This window comes from Maniola hyperantus, chromosome 15, assembly GCF_902806685.2.
Source record: "Maniola hyperantus chromosome 15, iAphHyp1.2, whole genome shotgun sequence".
Classification (NCBI taxonomy): domain Eukaryota; kingdom Metazoa; phylum Arthropoda; class Insecta; order Lepidoptera; family Nymphalidae; genus Maniola; species Maniola hyperantus.
Window position 1 is genome coordinate 13,843,641 of NC_048550.1, and position 21,264 is coordinate 13,864,904.

Genomic DNA, 21,264 nt, shown 5'->3' on the forward strand with positions numbered 1-21,264 from the left:
TAGGATCACTTCGTCCGTCCGTCGTGTCCGTCAAGACAAGACAATCAAAACCTACAGGGTACTTCCCGTTAACCTAGAATCATAAAATTTGGCAAGAAGCAATGTCTTAAAAGTAAAGAGAAAAATATTATCACTACCCGTATTTTACAAAATATGCAAAAGTGTGTTTGATCGTTGGTTTGTTTGTTTGTTTATAAGGGGGTAAAATGGGAGTTAGAAATTTGTGTAGTCCACGCGGACGAAGTCGCGGTCATGAGCTAGTAATATTATATTGTATTGGAACTGACTACAAAACAATTCTAGGAATCCGCGTCAGCCCCTTTTATCTATATTATTTGGAAAATATCGCGACGTGGAAAAACACTTGAGAGTTATCTATTAATTGTTCTACTCATCGAACATGACCTGATATGATAGGGCAGTATAACCACTGAACGTTGGGATTCACACGCAAGAGAAAGAAAACCAGTCAATCGGCCTACTCAGTAGAATCTACTTTCCGAACGGGTGGTAAAGACTTGAGTCTTACATAGTCTTTAGAGGCTCATCATGCTGTCTTTATCATGATCAACCTATGACCGACTCATTACAGAGCACGGGTCTCCTCTCAGAGTGAAAAGGGTTTTGGCCATAGTCTACCACGCTGGTCAAGTGGGTATTGGCAGACTTCACACACCTTTGAGAATTGGGAAACCACCACCAGTACTCCTGGACGGATCGAGCTGAAATTTGGCATGCAGATAGCTAATATGACGTAGGCATCCGCTAAGAAAAGATTTTTGAAAATTCAACCCCTAAGGGGTTGAAATAGGGGATTGAAATTTGTGTGGTCCACGCGGACGAAGTCGCGAGCATAAGCTAGTTGTATTTAAATGTACGACTATTATGAAATTTTTGTTATTTGTTGTTATAGCGGCAATAGAAATACACACCATGTGAAAATTTCAACCCGCTACCTATTACGGTACCAGATACCTACAGCCCGCTGTGCATAAGCAGATGGACGCACAGCGGAGGCTCAGTAATAGGGTCCCGTGGGAACTCTTTGGGTACGGAACCCTCAAAACAATGATGAGGTCTTGGTTGCTGCGCGCTTGCCTACAAGATGGCTATCCGCTCTTGCCTTGAAGGTATTTAGGTTAAAGGTACATCATGGTTTCTAGTTACCGCGTTCTACTGCGCACTGGCCTAAAGTCCAGTGATAAATTGTAATCAATAAATATTATTTATCAATCACGTTATCACTTTGGATTGCTAAACAACAAATATTTGGAAATGTTTGCGTTTAAATATATAACTTACTAGCTTATGCTCGTGACTTCATCGGCGTGGACTATACAAACCCCTATTATACCCCCTTAGGGGTTGAATTTCCAAAAATCCTTTCTTAGAGAATGTCTACGTCATAATAGCTATCTGAATGCCCAGTCCGATTCGTCCAGTAGTTTGAACTGATCGTTGATAAATCAGTCAGGCAGTCAGTCAGTCACCTTTTCCTTTTATATATTTAGATTTATAGGCTGTGATAGCGTAGTGGTTAGAAAGTCCGCCTTCTAATCGGTGGTCAGGGGGTTCAATCCCGGGCACGCCTCTAACTTTTCGGAATTATGTGAGTTTTAATTAATTAAATATCACTTGCTCTAACGGTGAAGGAAATCATCGTGAGGAAACCTGCATGCCTGGGAGTTCTCCATAATAAAGACTCAAGGTGTGTGAAGTCTACCAATCCGCACATGGCCAGCGTGGTAGACTATGCCAAAACCCTTATCACTCTGAGAGGAGACCCGTGCTCTGTAATGAGCCGGCGATGGGTTGATCATGATGATGATGATGATGATGTAATATTTAGATAAGAATTGTAAAACCAACTCCCTTCAGCGATGTTGCAACTATCATATAGATACCCCCATAAAAAAAACAAGTGCAAACAAACAATTTTCTTAAAATAGGATTTCTGAGGTGCTGCGAACTTTCATGGGCAGTGGAAATCTTTCCCTTTTAGCTTCCTGATATCAGCCACGTATAATGTACCTTCAAGGCAAGAGTGAAAAAGCATCTTCTAGGCAAGCGCGCTCCAACCTAGACTTCATCATTGCATCACATAAAAGGCCTGCCCACTTTGTCAAGGCCGACAAATCTAATAAAATATTTTTGTGAAACAAAGTAAAAAAAAAATCGGCCAAGTTCGAGTCAGGCTCGCGTACCGGGGGTTCCGTAGTACAGTCGTATTTTTTGACATTTTGCACGATAATTCAAAAACTATGATGCATAAAAATAAATAAAAATATGTTTTACAATGCACAGGTAAAGCCCTTTTATTTGATACCCCACTTGGTAGGTATAGTTATCTTACTTCGAAAATTTAAAATACTAATTATTAGTATTTTAAATTTTCGAAGCCACAATTTAGTTTTTTTTTTAGGTGATGTAACCCTAAATTCACGGTTTTCAGATTTTTCCCCTAATGTCAGCTATAAGACCTACCTACCTGCCAAATTTCATGATTCCAAGCCAACAGGAAGTACCCTGTAGGTTTCTTGACAGACAGACAGACAACAAAGTAATCCTATAAGGGATCCGGTTTTCCTTTTGAATTACGGAACCCTAAAAATATGACGTCATATTATTATTTATCACAACGCCACGTGGGTCGAATATGAATGTAACCAGCCGTTCGTTTTGACCAGCGCGAGACCATATTTGACCATGGCCCGTACCAGACACCATCGGGTAATTAGTCAGCGAAATACCCCGTTATGGTGCTTATCATGTGGGTGTGGTGTAATTAATGGGATGAGAACAATTTTGTACCATATATTATTGCAAGAAATTATACGACGTCCGTATGAGAACTAGAGTAATCGACATAGCTCAATGGGTTGCGAAGCTGAAGTGGCAATGTGCAGGGCACATAGTTTGATAAGTCGATTGTGTATCAGACTGTACAGAGAGAGAGCCAGCGCGTGCCAGAACTTCGTTATTTTATAAAAGCTAGAAGTAGCAGAGAATTCAACCCCAAGAGTAGGTACGCATATACAAGGTTTTGCATGAAAACAAAATCGTAAAATGTTGGCAGAGGACAAGGGAGAATGCTTTGTTTTGATTGGTAGACTCGAAAGTCATAAGACAATGTGCGGAATGAGGGTACGGGCGTGAGCCGACTTTTATGCTAAGCAACTGCCTAAGCTTGGCGATCGGGGCTGTCCGGCTATTAGGCATCTATAGGTGGTGGTCTGTGGCTAAAAGTTTCTCTGCGTATTATTGTCCCCAACACTGGGAGGAACGTTTATTTGGATGTTTTTTTTTGATCATGGTGGCTTTGGGAGATAAAGGTGTAAAAAATCTTACGTCAAAGTAAAAAACCGGCCAACTGCGAGTCAGGCTCGCACACTGAGGGTTCCGTACTACAGTCGTATTTTTTCGACATTTTGCACGATAATTCAAAAACTATGATGCATAAAAATAAATAAAAATCTGTTTTACAATGCACAGGTAAAGCCCTTTCATTTGATACCCCACTCGATATAGTTACCTTACTTCGAATATTAAAAACCTTATTATTAGTTCATGATCACAATTTAATTTTTTTGTGTGATCTGACCCTAAATTCACGGTTTTCAGATTATTCCCCTAAAGCCAGCTATAAGACCCACCTACCTGCCAAATTTCATGATTCTAAGTCAACGGGAAGTACCCTGTAGGTTTCTTGACAGACAGACAGACAGACAACAAAGTCGTATAAGGGTTCCGTTTTTCCTTTTGAGGTACGGAACCCTAAAAAGTCTATTTTTTTAAAATTTTCTTCGGAGTAGTATTAGAAATCACGTTATGCATTGCCAGACACTTAGTATCATGGCAACCCTCTGCCAGACACGTTTAAAGTAAGATCCATTAGTGTGACCTGTGACGGCGATGTTTTTAAGGTTCCGTACCCAAAGGATAAAAAAACGGAGCCCTATAAATGTCACTCTGCTGTCTGTCTGTCGATCTGTCTGCCCGCGTGTCACAGGTCTCTAGCTCGTAGACGAAATCAATTACAAACGATTTGAGGCCAAATATAAATTATAAATCTAAATATATATAAAAGCAAAAGCTGACTGACTGACTGATCTATCAACGCACAGCTCAAATTAATGGACGGATCGAGTTGAAATTTGGCATGCAGGTAGCTATTATGACGTAGGCATCCACTAAGAAAGGATTTTTGAAAATTCAACCCCTACGGGGGTGAAAGAGGGGTTTGAAATTTGTGTAGTCCACGCGGACGAAGTCGCGGGCATAAGCTAGTCCAGCTATAATTCGCTTCAAAAACTCACCCTACAATATGATCGGCCCCGCACAGTTGTCGCACCAGCCTTGTCACTTCAGAGCTCGTTGGGTCTGTGTCTCCAGTCTGATAAATCGAAAACAAGAATTAAATAAATCGTAGACAAAACTTATAGATTCAGTTGGATGGGCCTTATCTATAAAAGGAAAAGCTGACTGACTGACTGATCTATCAACGCAAAGCTCAAACTACTAGACGGATCGGGCTGAAATTTGGCATGCAGATAGCTATTACGACGTAGGCATCCGCTTAGAAAGGATTTTTGAAAAGTCAACCCCTAAGGGGACGCGGACCACGCGGACGAAGTCGCGAGCATAAGCTTAGAAAGGGCTCGGGAATCCTAAATAAGTTCGAAGGACACGAGTTTTATCCAATCCGTGCAATCACTACCCGTATTATAAATGCGAAAGTGTGTTTGTTTGTTGGTTTATTGGTGTGTCCTTCAATCACGACGCAACGCAGCAACGTATTGACGTGATTTTTTGCATGGGTATAGTATAAGACCTGGAGAGTGACTTAGGCTACTTTTTATCCCGGAAAATCAAAGAGTTCCCACGGTATTTTAAAGAACCTAATTCCACGCGGACGAAGTCGCGGGCATCAACTAGTAGTTCATTAAGGGCGCGGGAATCCTAAATAAGTTCGAAGGACACAAGTTTTGTCCAATCCGTGCAATTCCTTATAAATGCACCGCTTACGTCATGCAAGATAAGAAGTTTAATTTAATACATTTTTCCCCCAATAGTGATGGCCTTATTGTTTCTATCGATTGATTATATCGACAACTGCGATCATTTCTTTCTTTTTACGACTATGCCCTACGCCTGTATTATAAGTAGCTCTGCGTAGTGAACAGTGGCGTGCAGGTCATAGAGGCATGAATGCACTGCTTACCCGAGTTGTAATAGCTCAATGCATATTTTTCATTATGACCTGCCAGTAAACAGGTTCCTACCTAACTAATGCTTACCCTGGCTTCAAACCCTGTGCACGCCACTGGTAGTGAATGGTGATGTTCGTATATATATATATATATATTTATTACTGAGCGAATCTGTCATGTATCTATCGATTAATTTTTTCCGTGCAATGGGGACGATTCCTAGGTCAAAAATAAATTATTTCGTTGTAATTAGGATTTTCAAAAATACGTAAAATCCACATTTGCTGTTAGTTTTAAGTTTGCTAACCACTTCAAATTATTGATTTAACTAAAAAAGTAAGTCAAATTACGTCACAAGGTATAACGTCACTGAATATTTCATACAAGCTTCCATACTAAGCGCGCGTTTTGACGTTTGATAAAAAGTAGTTGATTTAACTAGTATGTAGTTATCATCCATATTTACAGTACGCGGCCAAAAGTAATGTACATCAGCCTTTAGAATGAGATTTCGGCTTTGTAGAGCGTTGTCTCTGTCACTCATACCTATATGACGTTCGGTTTCAACGACAGGGACAACGCTCTACAAAACTGCTATCTCCTTCTAAAGGTCGATGCACATTACTTTCGGCCGCGTACTGTAATGTTCCTATCGTGAATAGGTAGGTTATGGACGATCTATAGGTAACACACATATTTGAAGTGGTCTTATCGACAAATTGTTGACAGTAAAATCGATAAAGTTTCAAATATATTATTATCTGTACGATAGCGATAAGGATTCGATTTTTAGATTTTTAAAACGCTTAGTAATCTGATAAATATTAAAAAAGAAATAAGTAGAAAATGTCATTAACGAAATATGTACCTACATCAAGAAGCTAAACAACAAAACAATGTCTTTTCAGACGGACCACACACAAGCGGAAAAGTGGTCATGAATTGGTCGTGTACGATTGGTTTCGGAATAATTGACTGAAATTGCGGTCACGTAGCCATAAATTACTAAGAGTGGCTGGATAGTCGCAGTTGTGGTCGGCGTTTATGGCCGCGATGTGGTTGAAACATGACTGCAAATGTGGTACATGTCAATGTGAATGTAACTTCGCGATTTTATACAATTCTGTGCTCGGCGATCTTTTGCAACAGTTCGTGGTATGGTTATGGCACGTCTGACAAGACCCTAAGTTACGCTGCTGATGACATAGTACAGCGAATTTAATAAAGCAGCAAAATCGCTAGTTCCCTATGTAGGAATATTACTGAAACTCCTAAATTCAGTTAATGTAGATCATTAATGCAATCATCCAATTTACTATAAACGCATGCGTTACATCATACAAGACAATTCACTTGTACTTTTATTCCTGGCTAGTGATGTTCTTTTTTTAGCGAGAATTTTAAATATTAGGGCAACTGCCCGCGACTTCGCTTGGCAAAAATATGAATCCTCTTTATTATTGCGTACTTATAAAGGGAACGTTTGTGCATTTCAGCTTTCTAGATTTTCTAGAATTCAGATTTCTAGACTTAGGGCTGGACGTTGACGAATTGCTTATTCGCCTGACTTCGTCCGCGTGGACTACACAAATTTTAAACCCCTATTTTGCCCAATTTTCAAACTCAGCTGGGGGTTCTCTTTTATTATAACCATTTCAAAGTATAAAACTTCGTAAATTAAACGAAAAAATTTAGTAAAACTATTTCCGGCTAGCTTATGCTCACGACTTCGTCCGCGTGGACTATACGTTCAAACACTTATTTTACCCCCTTACAGGTTGAATTTTTAAAAATCCGCCAAATGCTAAAAATGCCAAATTTCAGCTCGATGCGTCCAGTAGTTTAAGCCGTGCGTTGAAAGATCAGTCAATCAATCAGTCAGCTTTTCTTTATATATATTTAGATTAATAACATTCCAATGATTTTGATTATAATCTGTAAGATAAAGAGAAAGAAACGAGTGTAGTAATCGATCACGTCAGCCTTGTTGCTGGAACTAGCGTTATCGATACAATCGACTCCTCAGCACAGATAACATCACTAAAAGCGCGCGCTCGGGCCACCAGTCCACTTCGCGGTTACGTTGTGAGTGTACGTGTGTCACGTCGAGCTACTAAACTAAATACGACATTATGGTGAGTAACTACACTATTATTAAACGTAAATTAACTTATTTAACAAATAAAACAAATAAAACTTATTTTCTAAGCGAAATAAATTAATTTTCTATAAAAATGTGTTGAATTCATTTTAAGATTTAATCAGGTTGGAATTGTTGTGATTTTTAAAAGCCGGCTTACATTAGGAACTGTATACTACATGATCAACCTATCGCCGGCTCACTACAGAGCACGGGTCTCCTCTCAGAGTGAAAAGGGTTTTGGCCATAGTCCGCCACGCTGGCCAAGTGCGGATTGGCAGACTTCACACACCTTTGAAAACATTATGGAGAACCCTCACGCATTTTCTCACGATGTTTTCATTCAACGTTAAAGCAAGTGATATTTAATTTCTTAAAACGCACAACTCCGAAAAGTCAAAGGCCCGGGATCAAACCCCCGACCTCCAATTAGGAGGCGGACGTCCTAACCACTAGGCTATCAAAGTTAAGTAGGTACTACATAGGTACTAGCACTATTATTTTTACCAATATTACTTACTAGATTTTCCCCACGAATTCTTCCGCGTGATTCCGTACAATTTATAGCTTTTACAACTCGGGAATAATGCTCTGTATCAGTGAAATAATTTTCAGAATTAGATAATAATGAATTCCGGAGATTACCCCGTCCGTACATACAAACTTACTTTACCTCTTTATAGTATAAGTAAGCAGGTATAGGTACTTAGTAACATTCATAGATATTAGATGTTAACATTGTTGTGAATTATTTTGTAAAAATGTGTATTTATGTTAGTTAGGTACTAGGTATTTAAAGATTAGCTAAATAGTTGGCATCGTTGAGGGGAATTTTTCGTTATTTTAATTTTCGTTTGTATCTATTTCATTGAATTATACTACTTACCTACTATAACCTAACCTATTATAAATTACATAGTGTTATTTCTTATACGATGGTAGGTACGGTACGGAGCCCTTCGTGTGTGAGTCCGACTCGCACTTGACCGATTTTAGGGTTCCGTACCTAAAAGGAACCCTTATAGGATCACTTTGTTGTCTGTCTGTCCGTCGTGTCTGTCAAGAAAACCTATAGGGTAGGTACCTTCCCGTTGACCTAGTCATGAAATTTGGTAGGTAGATAGGTCTTATAGCACAAGTAAAGGAATAAATCCGTAAATCGTGAATTTGGGGTTACATCACAGAAAAAATTAAAATGTTTTCATGAACAAATAATTAGTAGGTATTTGCAACTTTCAAAGTAAGTTAACTATACCAAGTGGGGTATCATATGAAAGGGCTTTACCGGTACATTCTAAAACAGATTTTTATTTATTTTTATGCATAATAGTTTTTGATTTATCGTGTGAAATGTCGAAAAAAATACCCGAGTACGGAACCCTCGTTGCGCGACCCTGACTCGCACTTGGCCGGTTTTTTAGCGTAGTAGGCAGTAGCACACGCCGGGTATTCGCTAGTAGAATAGTAGATGCATATTTCTATTAAATGTTTTCTAACGTCTCAATTAACAGATGATTAATTAAACATTCAGCACGGTAGATTTGTTGACATACCTAATGAAATGATATCAATTAAAACATGAGAAATGTCGCGAATTGGCCGACGCGATAGCGAGTGGCGAGCAAACACAAACAATAATAATAATGGCTATTAATAGAGCTTTGTTTACGAGAGCCGAGCGAAGCGTCCGATACAGAGTCCTTGCAAACAACTGCTAATAGAAATCCGTGAATTTCACGCTGAATTCTACGCTGAGTTTTTTTTATTTTTTATTATATAGATACAAGTTAGCCCTTGACTGCAATCTCACCTGATGGTAAGTGATGATGCAGTCTAAGATGATAGCGGGCTAACCTGGAAGGGATATGGCAGTTTTTATTAAACCCGTACCCCTTTGGTTTCTACACGGCATCGTACCGGAACGCTAAATCGCTTGGCGGCACGGCTTTGCCGGTAGGGTGGTAACTAGCGACGGCCGAAGCCTCCCACCAGACCAGACCAGAAATTTAGAAATTATAAAATTCCAAATCCCTGCCAGGAATCGAACCCGGGACCTCCCACTAATAAGACCACAGCGCTCACGACTGCGCCAGGGAGGTCGTCAAAAATCGTTTATAGCTTAAGGGTGCCTTTCCACCAGAGATGTGCTATCCAGCTATGCTGCGAAGATGTGAAATCTACGCTACGAAAATATGTGACCGTTTCCACCAATACTAAGCTATGTAGCTGTGCGTGCTGTAGGTATTCTGCTCCGCACATAGCTACACCACTCGCGACGCCCCATAGCAGGCATCCATAGCACGCATCCCTCCATATCCACCAGTGCTAAGCTATGTGCACCAATGAATATGACTGGTGGACCTGGAATAGGACTGGTATCAAACGCATCCATAGCAACCTAGCATAGCACATCTCTGGTGGAAAAGCAGCCTTACGCTATCATCCAACCCCCCCCCGCGTTGGAAGACCGACTGACAGACTGATGATTAGACAGACGACATCAAACGATCCGCATGGAGCCGCTGGATTCAAGCGGCGCAAGACCGTGGAGCGTGGAAGTCCCTTCTAAAGAGCTATGTCCAGCAGTGGACGTCTATCGGTTAGTAATGATGAAATTAATTTGTGCAAATACATCATCATCATCATCAACCAATAGACATAGGTCTCTTGTAGGGACTTCCACACGCCACGGTCTTCGGTGTAAATACATAACCGAACCAAATAAACTAGATATTATACCGGAATGATTCAACCGTTATTTCAGTATCTAGCGTTAGTAACTACAAGCGAGCTAGGCTAGCGGCTAACGCGAGAATTATCTGAAAATACTATATTATTTACATCCTCGCATCTATCTTGTCTTTTATTAGCTGTTCCCAACATGTTGGCCTCTTGTTCTGAATGTTCGTATTCTAGTATTCTATAGTATGGACGATTTTTCAAGGAAAAGTTTATTTAATTTTTTGTTGTAATTTATTACCTATTTAAACAATTCATTATTCTATTAAATAGACTTAAATCTAAAAAAAGAAAACAAATTTTATTTTTTTAGCTAATTTAAATAAAAGCTTTAAAACATTTTTACTTAGATAATTAATCTAAGGTTTTTTACTTTTTTAACTTTTCATACATTTTATAAGTCCCGCAAATTGCTATTTCGCTGGAGCCATGTCTCATTAACATCGAAATGAAACATTGGCGTCAGCCGAAATAAAAAATATACCATCAGCTCGAAACTTCAGTCTAGTGCTGACGTCACTAAATGGCGGCCACGCGCATTAGCAATTTGCGGGACTTAAATATTAAGCGTCAGTAGAGAGAGCCTAGACCAGCACCATGACAACTGTCATGATGCTTTAGGATGTATGTAGACTATCAAGAAGTCTGTCTAAGAGGAATAGTATATATTTGATAAACAAGATTTTTAACTGTTTCATATCTGCTTCAAAGTTCAAACACTGAAATTCTACTATTACTTACAAAAACCGGTCAAGTGCGAGTCAGGCTGGCTCACGGAGGGTCCCGTACTACAGTTGTATTTTTTCGACATTTTGCGCGATAATTCAAAAACTATGATGCATAAAAATAAATAAAATCTATTTTAGAATGAACAAGTGCAGCTTTTTCAAATGATACCCCACTTGGTATAGTTATCTTACTTCGAAAATTGAAAATACTAATTATTAGTTCATGACCACCATTTAACTTTTTTTGTGTGATGTAACCACAAATTCACGGTTTTCAGAGTTGTCCCCTTATGTCTGCTGTAAGACCCACCTACCTACCAAATTTTAACGGGAAGTAACCTGTAGGTTTCTTGACAGATAGACAGACAACAAAGTGATCCTATAAGGGTTCCGTTTTTCCTTTTGAGGTACGTAACCCTAAAAATTCTGAAATAATATTATAAACTATTTTTTCCGATTGTCCTTTATATTTGTGATGTGGCCATGACCAGACAGAAACATGAAATATGAAGTAAAAAATACTTTCTGGCGGCCAGCCAACTATTAGTGAAAAGTCAATGAATCTACAAGTTTTTGACGACACGTATGGTGAAAATAGTAAAACAACATTCGCAGTAATTATAGAATTTACTTCACTTATATACCAACTCTTGTTTAAAAGTAGCTATTTGGAACTTCGAGAATAAATTGATTAAAAAAAATTGAAAATCACACACATATTATAAAATAATGTGAATGTGTATTTGTTTGTTGGTTTGTCCTTCAATCACGTCACAACAGAACAATGGATCGACGTGATTTTTTGCATAGTTAAAGACCTGGAGAGTGACCATAGGCTACTTTTTATCCAGGGAAATCAAAGAGTTCCCACTGGATTAAAAAAAAATCCACGCATACGAAGTCTCGGCTATCAGCTAGTATATTACAATAAAACTTAAATCTAGCCTTATCTAATTACTATAAGTACAAATAATGCCCGCGTGGAATGGTGCCTAGATACTGCTGCATTTTCGCGCTGGACAGCCAGGCTGATCCGTTGCGCAAAAAATGAGCCAGCCCCTCTGTCACCAGATGAGGCTATTAATTGCGGTGAAATGTTTCGTATATTTTTTTAGCACTAAGATTCTAAAATCCTGATTTTTATTTTATTTCACTGTATATTCAGACAATAACCTACTTTTGACCAATCCCTTTGATTGCGTTACTCTTTAGCATTCAATCTTCTGAATTAAAATAAATTCTTCAAATCATTAGAAAAAAATCATCAAAAAATTTTCTCTTAAAATTAGAAAGGTTTAGCAAATACTCCACCACGCTGACCAAGTGCGAATTGGTAGACTCCACACATCTTTGGGAACATGAACTGCCAGGCATGCAGGTGATGCAGGTTTCCTCACGATGTTTCGCACAATGACGATACTCCAATAAAATTATTTTTCACTACGCTCTTCAAAAACGAAATCTTTTGCCGTGAAGAGTCCACCCACAGGCAAAACAAGATAAATCTATTATAGTTAATGTACGAGCATAAAAAATCTATTTCCACTCGCGTGGCGGACACCGACTGGATTACAATTATAAATATCCACACATCTCACCATTTCACACGGTCCGCGGGATCTCTTATTGTTGGGCATGCGGCATGCGGCATGCGGCATGCCTGAGACAGGTGCCTGCCAAAATAGCTGGCGTGCATGCTGGAATGGTGACTAACTAGATTGGTAACGAGTGCGCTGAAAAATGTTTCAAGTCGAGCAGAATTTGCACCGGCCGCCCGTCGAATTCCTAGTGAAAAATTTTGCTCTATAAAAAGGAAAATCAATCCAATAATTTAGGTCAAAAATAAATTATGTCTTAGGAATTATTAAATAGTTACTTTTAAGTTTGCTAAACATTTTAAACTATCGATTTAACTATAAAAGTACTGACGTCAAATTAGTCAAATGTTTACGACGTCACATCTATGTATTTCATACACAGATATACCAGATATGCAACTAGCGTGGCCCCCTCAGTCCCTCTCGCTCAAGCAGAGGTACTTAATTGTGAAATGTTATTCCGTCTATTTTACGTTCGCTTCGGCTATTGTAGCCAAGTATACTGCAACCCACCATTACATAATAACTTCAAAAACATAAAACAACAAAACGAATCAATTATTTATTTACAATACTTGAGTCAACATAACCTCACTTCATGTTGTTTGTCAAAATCTCACGTACAAATACATTTTGGCAAACAAAAAAAGTGGCCACGGTGATAAGGACAAAACATAATCATTTTGTCACGTTCTAATAAGAGCTTAAATGCATTTAGCTATCTCGCTCTAACAGTAAGTGTCACAAATAGGGCTACTTCTAAAGGTATTTATTCTGAGATTTCATACAAGCTCCTTTTTGACGTTTGATAAAAAGTCGCTGATTTGACTAGAAGTCAACATTCCTATTGTCAGCCAAAAATAGGCCATAGAATTTTAGGATAGACATATATCATGTACAGATTGGGGTAGCTGACTCTGATGGAAAGACAAAAAAAACGATTACCACCTACATCCAAACCGTTCTACCTATGTAATTTTAAGACACGCCAGAAAAATTAAAATTGTAAAAAAAAAACTTGTAATACGTCCAAAATAATATGATTTCTTGTTTTTGACAAAATATCTATTGGAAAGGGTATTACTGTTGTTAAAGTTAATTATCATAATGGCGTCACGGCGTAATTAGCAAGCAATGACACTTGAAAACGCAAAACCCAAAAATATTCGGAAAGTGTGCAAAAAACGCAGATTCGTTATATATGCTAATTTATCCCAACGAACGCCCAAACTATTAATACTATAGTAGTGGATAGCTGATCCCCGCGGCTTCGCCCGCGTGGATTTAGGTTTTTAAAAATCCCGAGTTTTTAGGACAAAAGTAACCTATCCGTAGTAGCCCGTCCCCGTGATGCAAGATATCTCAGTACCAAATTTCGTAAAAACATTTAAACGCATGATTCTAAAAAAATCCCATGGTATCACCACGATTTAAGATGCAATTCCTTGCAGCATCAGGGCTGAGGAGTTGGGTCCTCGAGTTCAAAAAGTCTTTACTTGGTAGGTATATCCTCCAATATCATTGTACTGCGACGTAATCGCGCTGCGTGCACAGACTGCCGCAGCCGTCGCCATTATTTTAATTTTTTCGTGATATCTCCTAAGATATTATTCTAAATAAAATGATAGAAAGAACAATAATTTTGGTCTAAATCAAATACTTGCGACGACAAACAATTTTATTTTGATAAGGATTAATACTAAGATAGTAAAAACACCTTCGAAAGTAAAGCTTTATTTTAGACCACATTTGAAAATCATAAAAATGGTTATTGGGAGCCTACCGTAAAAGATACTTTTTTTAGAGCTGTTTAAGACGAACAAGCACGGAAGCTCACAGATGAGATGACTTTTTTCACTTTATTGCAATTTTCGAAGGGATCTCTCTTTTTGAAAATAAAATATAGCCAATGTCATTCGGGAATAATGTAGCTTTCTACTGGTGAAAGAATTTTTTTAATAAAATCCCGCAAACTATTTTGGACTTACCTTTGCACAAGTTTAAAAAATCTATTAAAAATATGCTCCTGAAAAAAGCATATTACACAATTGAAGATTATCTAAATGATAAAAGAGCGTGGATTTGACCTGCAGCTCGTTCCAGCAACGCACAAGACTGCAAATACTATTTTATACATGGCATAATCTTGTACCTATATCAAATATTTGAAAAGAGCAACCGCCGAGTTTCTTGCTGGTTCTTCTCGGTAGGAAAGGCATTCCGAACCAGTGGTAGATGCATCCGACCATTCGTAAGTACTTGTAAAAGTTTATACGAATAAAAAAGATTTTTTTTTTTAAATCGGTTCAGTAGTTTCAAAGATGAAACAAACAAACAAACATTACCTCTTTATAATATTAGTATAGATATAGAAGTTTTGATCACAATGCTTCCCACGCGAAATGTATTTCCGTAAGGGCAACGGAGGTCTTGTACTAGATTAGAGAGTGGAGTAAAATCCAAGAATGATGATTATTACTACTGAGATATTTAGGTTGAAGCCATCACGAAATGTACAATTGATATAAATCAACCGGCCGGTAAAAATATGCGACTTTATGTCACACTAGTTGTGCTGAAAACATTTCGCAGGATTTAGGTGACCGATTTTTTTTTCATGTAAGTCCCGCAAATTGCTAATGCGCGTGGCCACCATTTTAGTGACGTCAGCACTAGACTGAAATTTCGAGCTGATGATATATATTTTTATTTCGGCTGACGTCAAAATGACGTCATTTCGATGTTAATGAGACATGGTTCCAGCTCAATAGCAATTTGCGGGCCTTATAACATCTAAGGCGTAAATTTTCCCAACTTTCTTTCTAGATTTCTAGGAAGGAGCAGTAACCAAAAGTGCAGCTCAATCGTGCATTAGAACCAAAATACATACTTACATACTAATATTATAAATGCCAACGTGTGTCTGTCTGTCTGTCCGTCTGTCTGTTTGCTAGCCTTTCACGGCCTATCCGTTCAACTGATTTTGACGAAATTTGGTACAGCGATAGATTTCATCCCGGGGAAGGGCATAGGCTAGAACAAAGAGTTCCCACGGGATTATTAAAAACCTAAATCCACGCGGACGAAGTCGCGGGCATCAGCTAGTAGGTAATAAGTATAATTTACGCTCAGTAATTTTTAATTAACCATTACAATAGAAATTGCCTTATCACACGAAGATCTAACAGTTTATAAGGATAATGCGCAACAATATGTTGTTTTACATACAAACCAACATACAACATTATAATGAAGACATAAATAATATTTATTTAAGAATCAAGACATTGCGCGTAAACAAATTAATGTCCATAAAGTGGTCTTTTAATGGACATAAGACATATTTTATGGTACCTAATGTGATGTACAACACGTCATGCACCTAAGGAAAATTTTATACACACAAAAATATAATATGTTGGCAAAAATAAGTAGGTACGTAACCACTAACCACCAATTTAAATATTCGTTTGTTGTCCTATAAAAAGCTGTGATAGCCCTAGCCCTAGTGGTTAGGACGTCCGCCTCTTAATTAAAGGTCGGGTAGCAATATCTACTCATGTGGTCGGGGGTTCGATCCCGGGCAAGCACCTCTAACTTTTCAGAGTTATGTGCGTTTTAAGTAATTAAATATCACTTGTTTTAACAGTGAAGGAAAACATCGTGCGGAATCTAAATGGCAATCGGGGAGGAAACGCCCCGCACACCCGCACAGCTCTCGCGTCCGAGCGTCCCCCAATTCATACCCCGATCGCCGTCCCAACCTGTCGCGGACTATACATAAATGCCTGAGAGTTCCCCACAATGTTCTCAATGGTGTGCCAATCCGCACTTGGTGCCAGCGTGGTAGACTATGGCCAAAACCCTTCTCACTCTGAGAGGAGACCCGTGCTCTGTAGTGAGCAATCGATGGAATGATCATGGTGATGCCAGCTAGCGCGCTCCCCAAACGCTCTCCATAAAAATAAGTTTGGGTTCTCAATTGAAAAAATAATGAGTCCCCACGGAATTTTCAAAAAAACCTATATCCATGCGAACGGACGAAGTCGTGGGCATCAGCTAGTAAGCCATAAAAATATACCTAGATAGGTAACTACGTAAAAGATAAATGATATAATCCTTTTACAATGTTCTTCATTTCGAAACATTTTACGATATCAGTTTATAATGTCCTGCCGATAACATTCAATAATCCCAATGATTCATTTTCAGGAAAATATCATTAAAAAATATGACATGTTGTTATGTACTTGATTGACAAACAAGGAAAATAGATTCAATCAGTATTATTTATAACATTTTGTAAATAACAAGTGGGTGCAAAAATTAAATATGATCGCGGTATATGAGTCAGTAGTAGGAGAACTGGAGTAACTGACATAGCTCAACGGGTTGCGAAGCTGAAGTGGCAATGGGCAGGGCACATAGTTCGTACAACCGATAGACGTTGGGGTCCCAAAGTGGTGGGATGGCGACCTAGCACCGGAAGACGCAGCGTCGGAAGACCCCCCACTAGGTCGACGGACGACATCAGACGAGTCGCAGGGAGCCGCTCTGGATCCAGGCGGCGCAAGACCCTGGCGTGTGGACTGTGAGACCTATGTCCAGCAGTGGACGTCTATCGGTTGATGATGATGATGATATGAGTCAATAGTCGCTAACTACAAGTACAATATTTTTTTTTTTTTTTTTTTAAAAGAATATTAGCCATGTGAAATGACTAATATTCCCTTTTCCTCTCCAACTAAGCCTTAAGCTTGTGCTAGGAGTAGGTACGACAATAGTGCAACGGGCGGGGTTTGAACCGTCGACCTTTCGGTTTTCAGTCCACTCCTCTACCCGTTGAGCTATTGAGGCTTATAATGAGGCTATACAATGTACCTAGTACTTACTACCAGGGTACTACTAACTTAAAAACTCAGGGTTTCAGAGGATGATAGAGAGAGTCGTGCTCCAAACCAACAAACAAACACTTTCCCATTTATAATATAGGTATTGATAGGGTAAGCAATGCTTTTATGCCTCTATGACCGGCGCGCCAATGGCCCACCTAGTAATATTCTCCCGGGACTCGCGAATGGTTGCTTGACATGGAAGCTATCGACATAGCATTGAGTTAGTGATAGACATGTGCAATGCGATGACCTACTTCTATGTCTTTAATTGCTTTATTACTGACAATTGGGTACACTCCTCTTGACTATTTAACGAAAATGACAGATGTTCATTTAATTTTGCACTAAAATATAGGTATTCAAAGTTATACAGGATGTAACCAGAACGCAGGCAAAAACGAAGACAGGTGATAGTAGGTAGGTACTGATGATTACTGATATGATATACCTATTACCACAAAAAACGCGATTGTTTAACAATCCTATAATTTTGTAAAAGTTTACGATATATCTAAATATATAAAAGGATTGGCTGACTGACTGATCTACCAACGCACACCTCAAACTACTGGACGGATCGGGTTGAAATTTGGCATGCAGATAGCTATTATGACGTAGGCATCCGCTAAGAAAGGATTTTTGAAAATTCAACCCCTAAAGGAGTGAAATAGGGGTTTGAAATTTGTGTAGTCCACGCGGACGAAGTCGCGAGCATAAGCTTGTTACTATTAATTCAATTAATTAGTTGACAATAGAAAATTACCTACGGTCCTGCAGTAGCTTGAAGATGTTTTAACTTTAGATTTGTGTTAAACAGTTGGTGTTCCCACTGCTCCCAGATTTGAGGTTATTTTTGGGACTGGATAGATAAAAGTAGAGACATCATCAATTATTTATCATCATCGTCATCTGGCAGTCATGGTCAAATCAATCATTATTCACCAATTTGACAATGACGCATATTCTTGTACACAATATTGAAATTAAACTAATCGATTCCATCAATTCATTTTAATAATGTGACCAAATGGAAACTTTCTCTAGTATGCGTAGTACGATGCGTTTTCGGTGCGGTGCGGCGCCGCACCGCTGTGGATTTGAGTATTGGATGCCACACGAGCATTGCGTTGCCGCTGCGGCAAAAAGCATGGCGATGCAACGCATCAGCCGCATCGTCTCTCTAGTCTCAAGCCCGTTGCGCGTGCGCTGCGGTGCCTGAGCGGTACCGCTGCGTCATCCTAGACGAGGCGGGAAGGGGTTGGTGCGTTGCAACGCCATACTTTTTTCCGGAGCGACAACGCACCGCAAACGCATCGTGTGCCTCTTGTATCACATGATGAGATAAATATACCCGCTATTTTAATACCCGACTGAGTTTGTTGTGAGCTCTTCTCAGACCTGGGCGCGTTTGGAACCCTCGTAGCTTAAGTTTTAAGTTTGCGTAATATTTATCACCACTATATCTTACAAATCCAACAACCGACATTATTGAATAATATTTTAGAATTGAATTGAATTGAATAATAGGTCTGTTGATGGTTCGAGTTGACATGATGGGCCGTGACCTCAGGGACATGGCGTGACATCAAAGAAAGCGCTATTAACTATGGAGTCACGTATCGATCGTGACACTGACGGTTTAGGAGACGACTGCTAAGGGACAATAGGCTTAACGCAACGCATACTAAATTATCTTTAATCGATGACACAAATTATAACGCTATTTTTATAGTTTTGTTTGTCATGTTTAGTGACCTAATAATTCTATTTATAGCTATGGTTTTTGACTTTTGTTAGTGCTAACTGAATCTTAACTAATTAAAGTAAATAAACTAAAAATGTCATTAGGTTTTATATATTTATGTCGGACTATCGAAATCGCATTTAAATTTATCGATCGAGATAAGGATTACGTACCTATATCAAGGTCAATGTCAACTTTTATATTTTTAATATTTACCTAAGTAATTTAGAGCCTCAATAGCTCAACCGGTATAGGAGTGGACTGAAAACCGAAAGGTCGACGGTTCAAACCCCGCCCGTTGCACTATTGTCGTACCTACTCCTAGCACAAGCCTGACGCTTAGTTGGAGAGGAAAGGGGAATATTAGCCATTTAACATGGCTAATATTCTAATAAAGAAAAAAAAAAATCAACTCGTAGGTACCTGTGTGCCAAATGATTAGGTATTACAAGCGATTATTAAGATATATTATACATCTTTCCTAAACCAAATATATGTATAGTCCACGACAGGTTGAGATGGCAATCGGCGTTTTTTTTTTTTTTTTATTCAGATACAAGTTAGCCCTTGACTGCAATCACACCTGCTGATAAGTGATGATGCAGTCTAAGATGATAGCGGGCTAACCTGGAAAGGGTATGGCAGTTTTTATTAAACCCATACCCCTTTGGTTTCTACACGGCATCGTACCGGAACGCTGACATGAACATCGTATGGGGCGGGGGTACGCCCCGCACACCCGCACGTCACCGGGTTAGCGCGGGGCTGTGCGGGTGTGCGGGGCGTTCCCTCCCCGATTGCCATTTCGACCTGAAAGTGTCCTATAGTTACATACTTACATGTTAATAAATTCGAATTTTTTAATTCTGATATTTTTAAGGGGCTTTTATAGGTAACCTATATACCAGCCCCATGCATCGTTACAAACTAAATAATAAATTCTTCAAAATTTTATTATTATTGACAAGGATTTTTCTTGGTTTCAGTCCACAAAAGACGGAGGGCCTGTCATCTGCAACAGCTGCAACGCAGCGATCAGCGGCAGAGTAAGTTTACTTTATCATCACCATCATCTACTTTTTATTTTCCGGTATAAAAAGTAGCCTATTTTCTTCTTAGGGATGTACGCTATATCTACTTATACCGAACTTCGTCAAAATCGGTTGAAGGGATGATTTCGTCACCTTTAAAATAAGGATTGAAATCGTACTTTTGACATGGAGTTTGACACAAAAAGAGTTGTCTAAGCCTAGGAATCCTAGATAAGTCAGCTTTTAAACCAAAAATGCCAATCAGTGTCCAAAATTATAAATGTGATAATGATATGAAGGAGTAGCTTTTTTTTATCATTATAGGTCATTATACGCTTGACCACAATCACACCTGATGGAAAGTGATGATGTGGCCTAAGATGAGACGCGTTTACGTAGAAGATCTGTCATCAATTTAATACGCTTCATCAGAAAGATCGACAGCTAAATATTTTTAATTCTACGACAACCTGCTTTCGTCGTAACGTCATTATCTCCATACGAAAGGGAGCTAATTAATCAGTTTGTAATGAGACTTAATAGATTTAACGTGCTAATTCCTTATTACATTTTGCTTTACTTTACTGCCTTTTAAAGTCATAACATCATTGTACCTAAATCTTTTGTACTAGCCAGTTGTTAACGTTTATGCTATGTGTCCTTTAGTTATAAATCCTTTTGTACGTAAATACTTGTGTATGTGTAAATGTTGTTGGTTAGTCAAATAAAAAAAAAAAAAAAAAAGATGCCTATTCACTCTTGGTTTAAAGATAAACAAATAATGCAACAAATCCCCATAATCTGACCGTTCCGGTTGTCGCGTCATTGTATCTGATATTACTGATAACCGACACATCCATCATGGATTGGTTAATCACAGTTTGACAGCTAGCTTGAGTGACTTCTATTACGTAGGCGCAGTGGCGTGCACAGTGTTCGAAGCCAGGGTAGGCATTAGTTAGGTAAGAACCTGTTTACTGGCAGGTCATAATGAAAAATATGCATTGAGCTATTACAACTGGGGTAAGCAGTGCATTTATGCCTCTATCACGTGCACGCCACTGCGTCGGCGTATACTTCGATAAACCGATAAACGTTGGGGTCCCAAGGTGCTGCAATGTCGACCTCGCATCAGAAAGCGCAGTGTTCGAAGACCCCTATAGGTAGACAGACGGCATC

At 38.9% G+C, this 21,264-nt stretch overlaps 2 protein-coding genes across 5 annotated transcripts in view; one reads left to right on the plus strand and one right to left on the minus strand.

Moving 5' to 3' along the window:
- Nucleotides 1-21,264, minus strand: part of LOC117989072 (uncharacterized) — a 61,301-nt gene that overhangs the window by 4,674 nt on the left and 35,363 nt on the right. For all 4 annotated transcript variants that reach the window (XM_069503611.1, XM_069503612.1, XM_069503613.1 and 1 more), the window contains one exon: nucleotides 4,317-4,393. In XM_069503611.1, coding sequence (XP_069359712.1) covers nucleotides 4,317-4,393 — 77 coding nt within the window. The remainder of the gene's footprint in view (nucleotides 1-4,316; nucleotides 4,394-21,264) is intronic.
- Nucleotides 7,223-21,264, plus strand: part of LOC117989195 (transforming growth factor beta-1-induced transcript 1 protein) — a 34,528-nt gene continuing 20,486 nt past the window's right edge. The window contains exons 1-2 of the mRNA XM_034976524.2: nucleotides 7,223-7,345; nucleotides 20,041-20,100. Coding sequence (XP_034832415.1) covers nucleotides 7,343-7,345; nucleotides 20,041-20,100 — 63 coding nt within the window. The 5' untranslated portion in view covers nucleotides 7,223-7,342. The remainder of the gene's footprint in view (nucleotides 7,346-20,040; nucleotides 20,101-21,264) is intronic.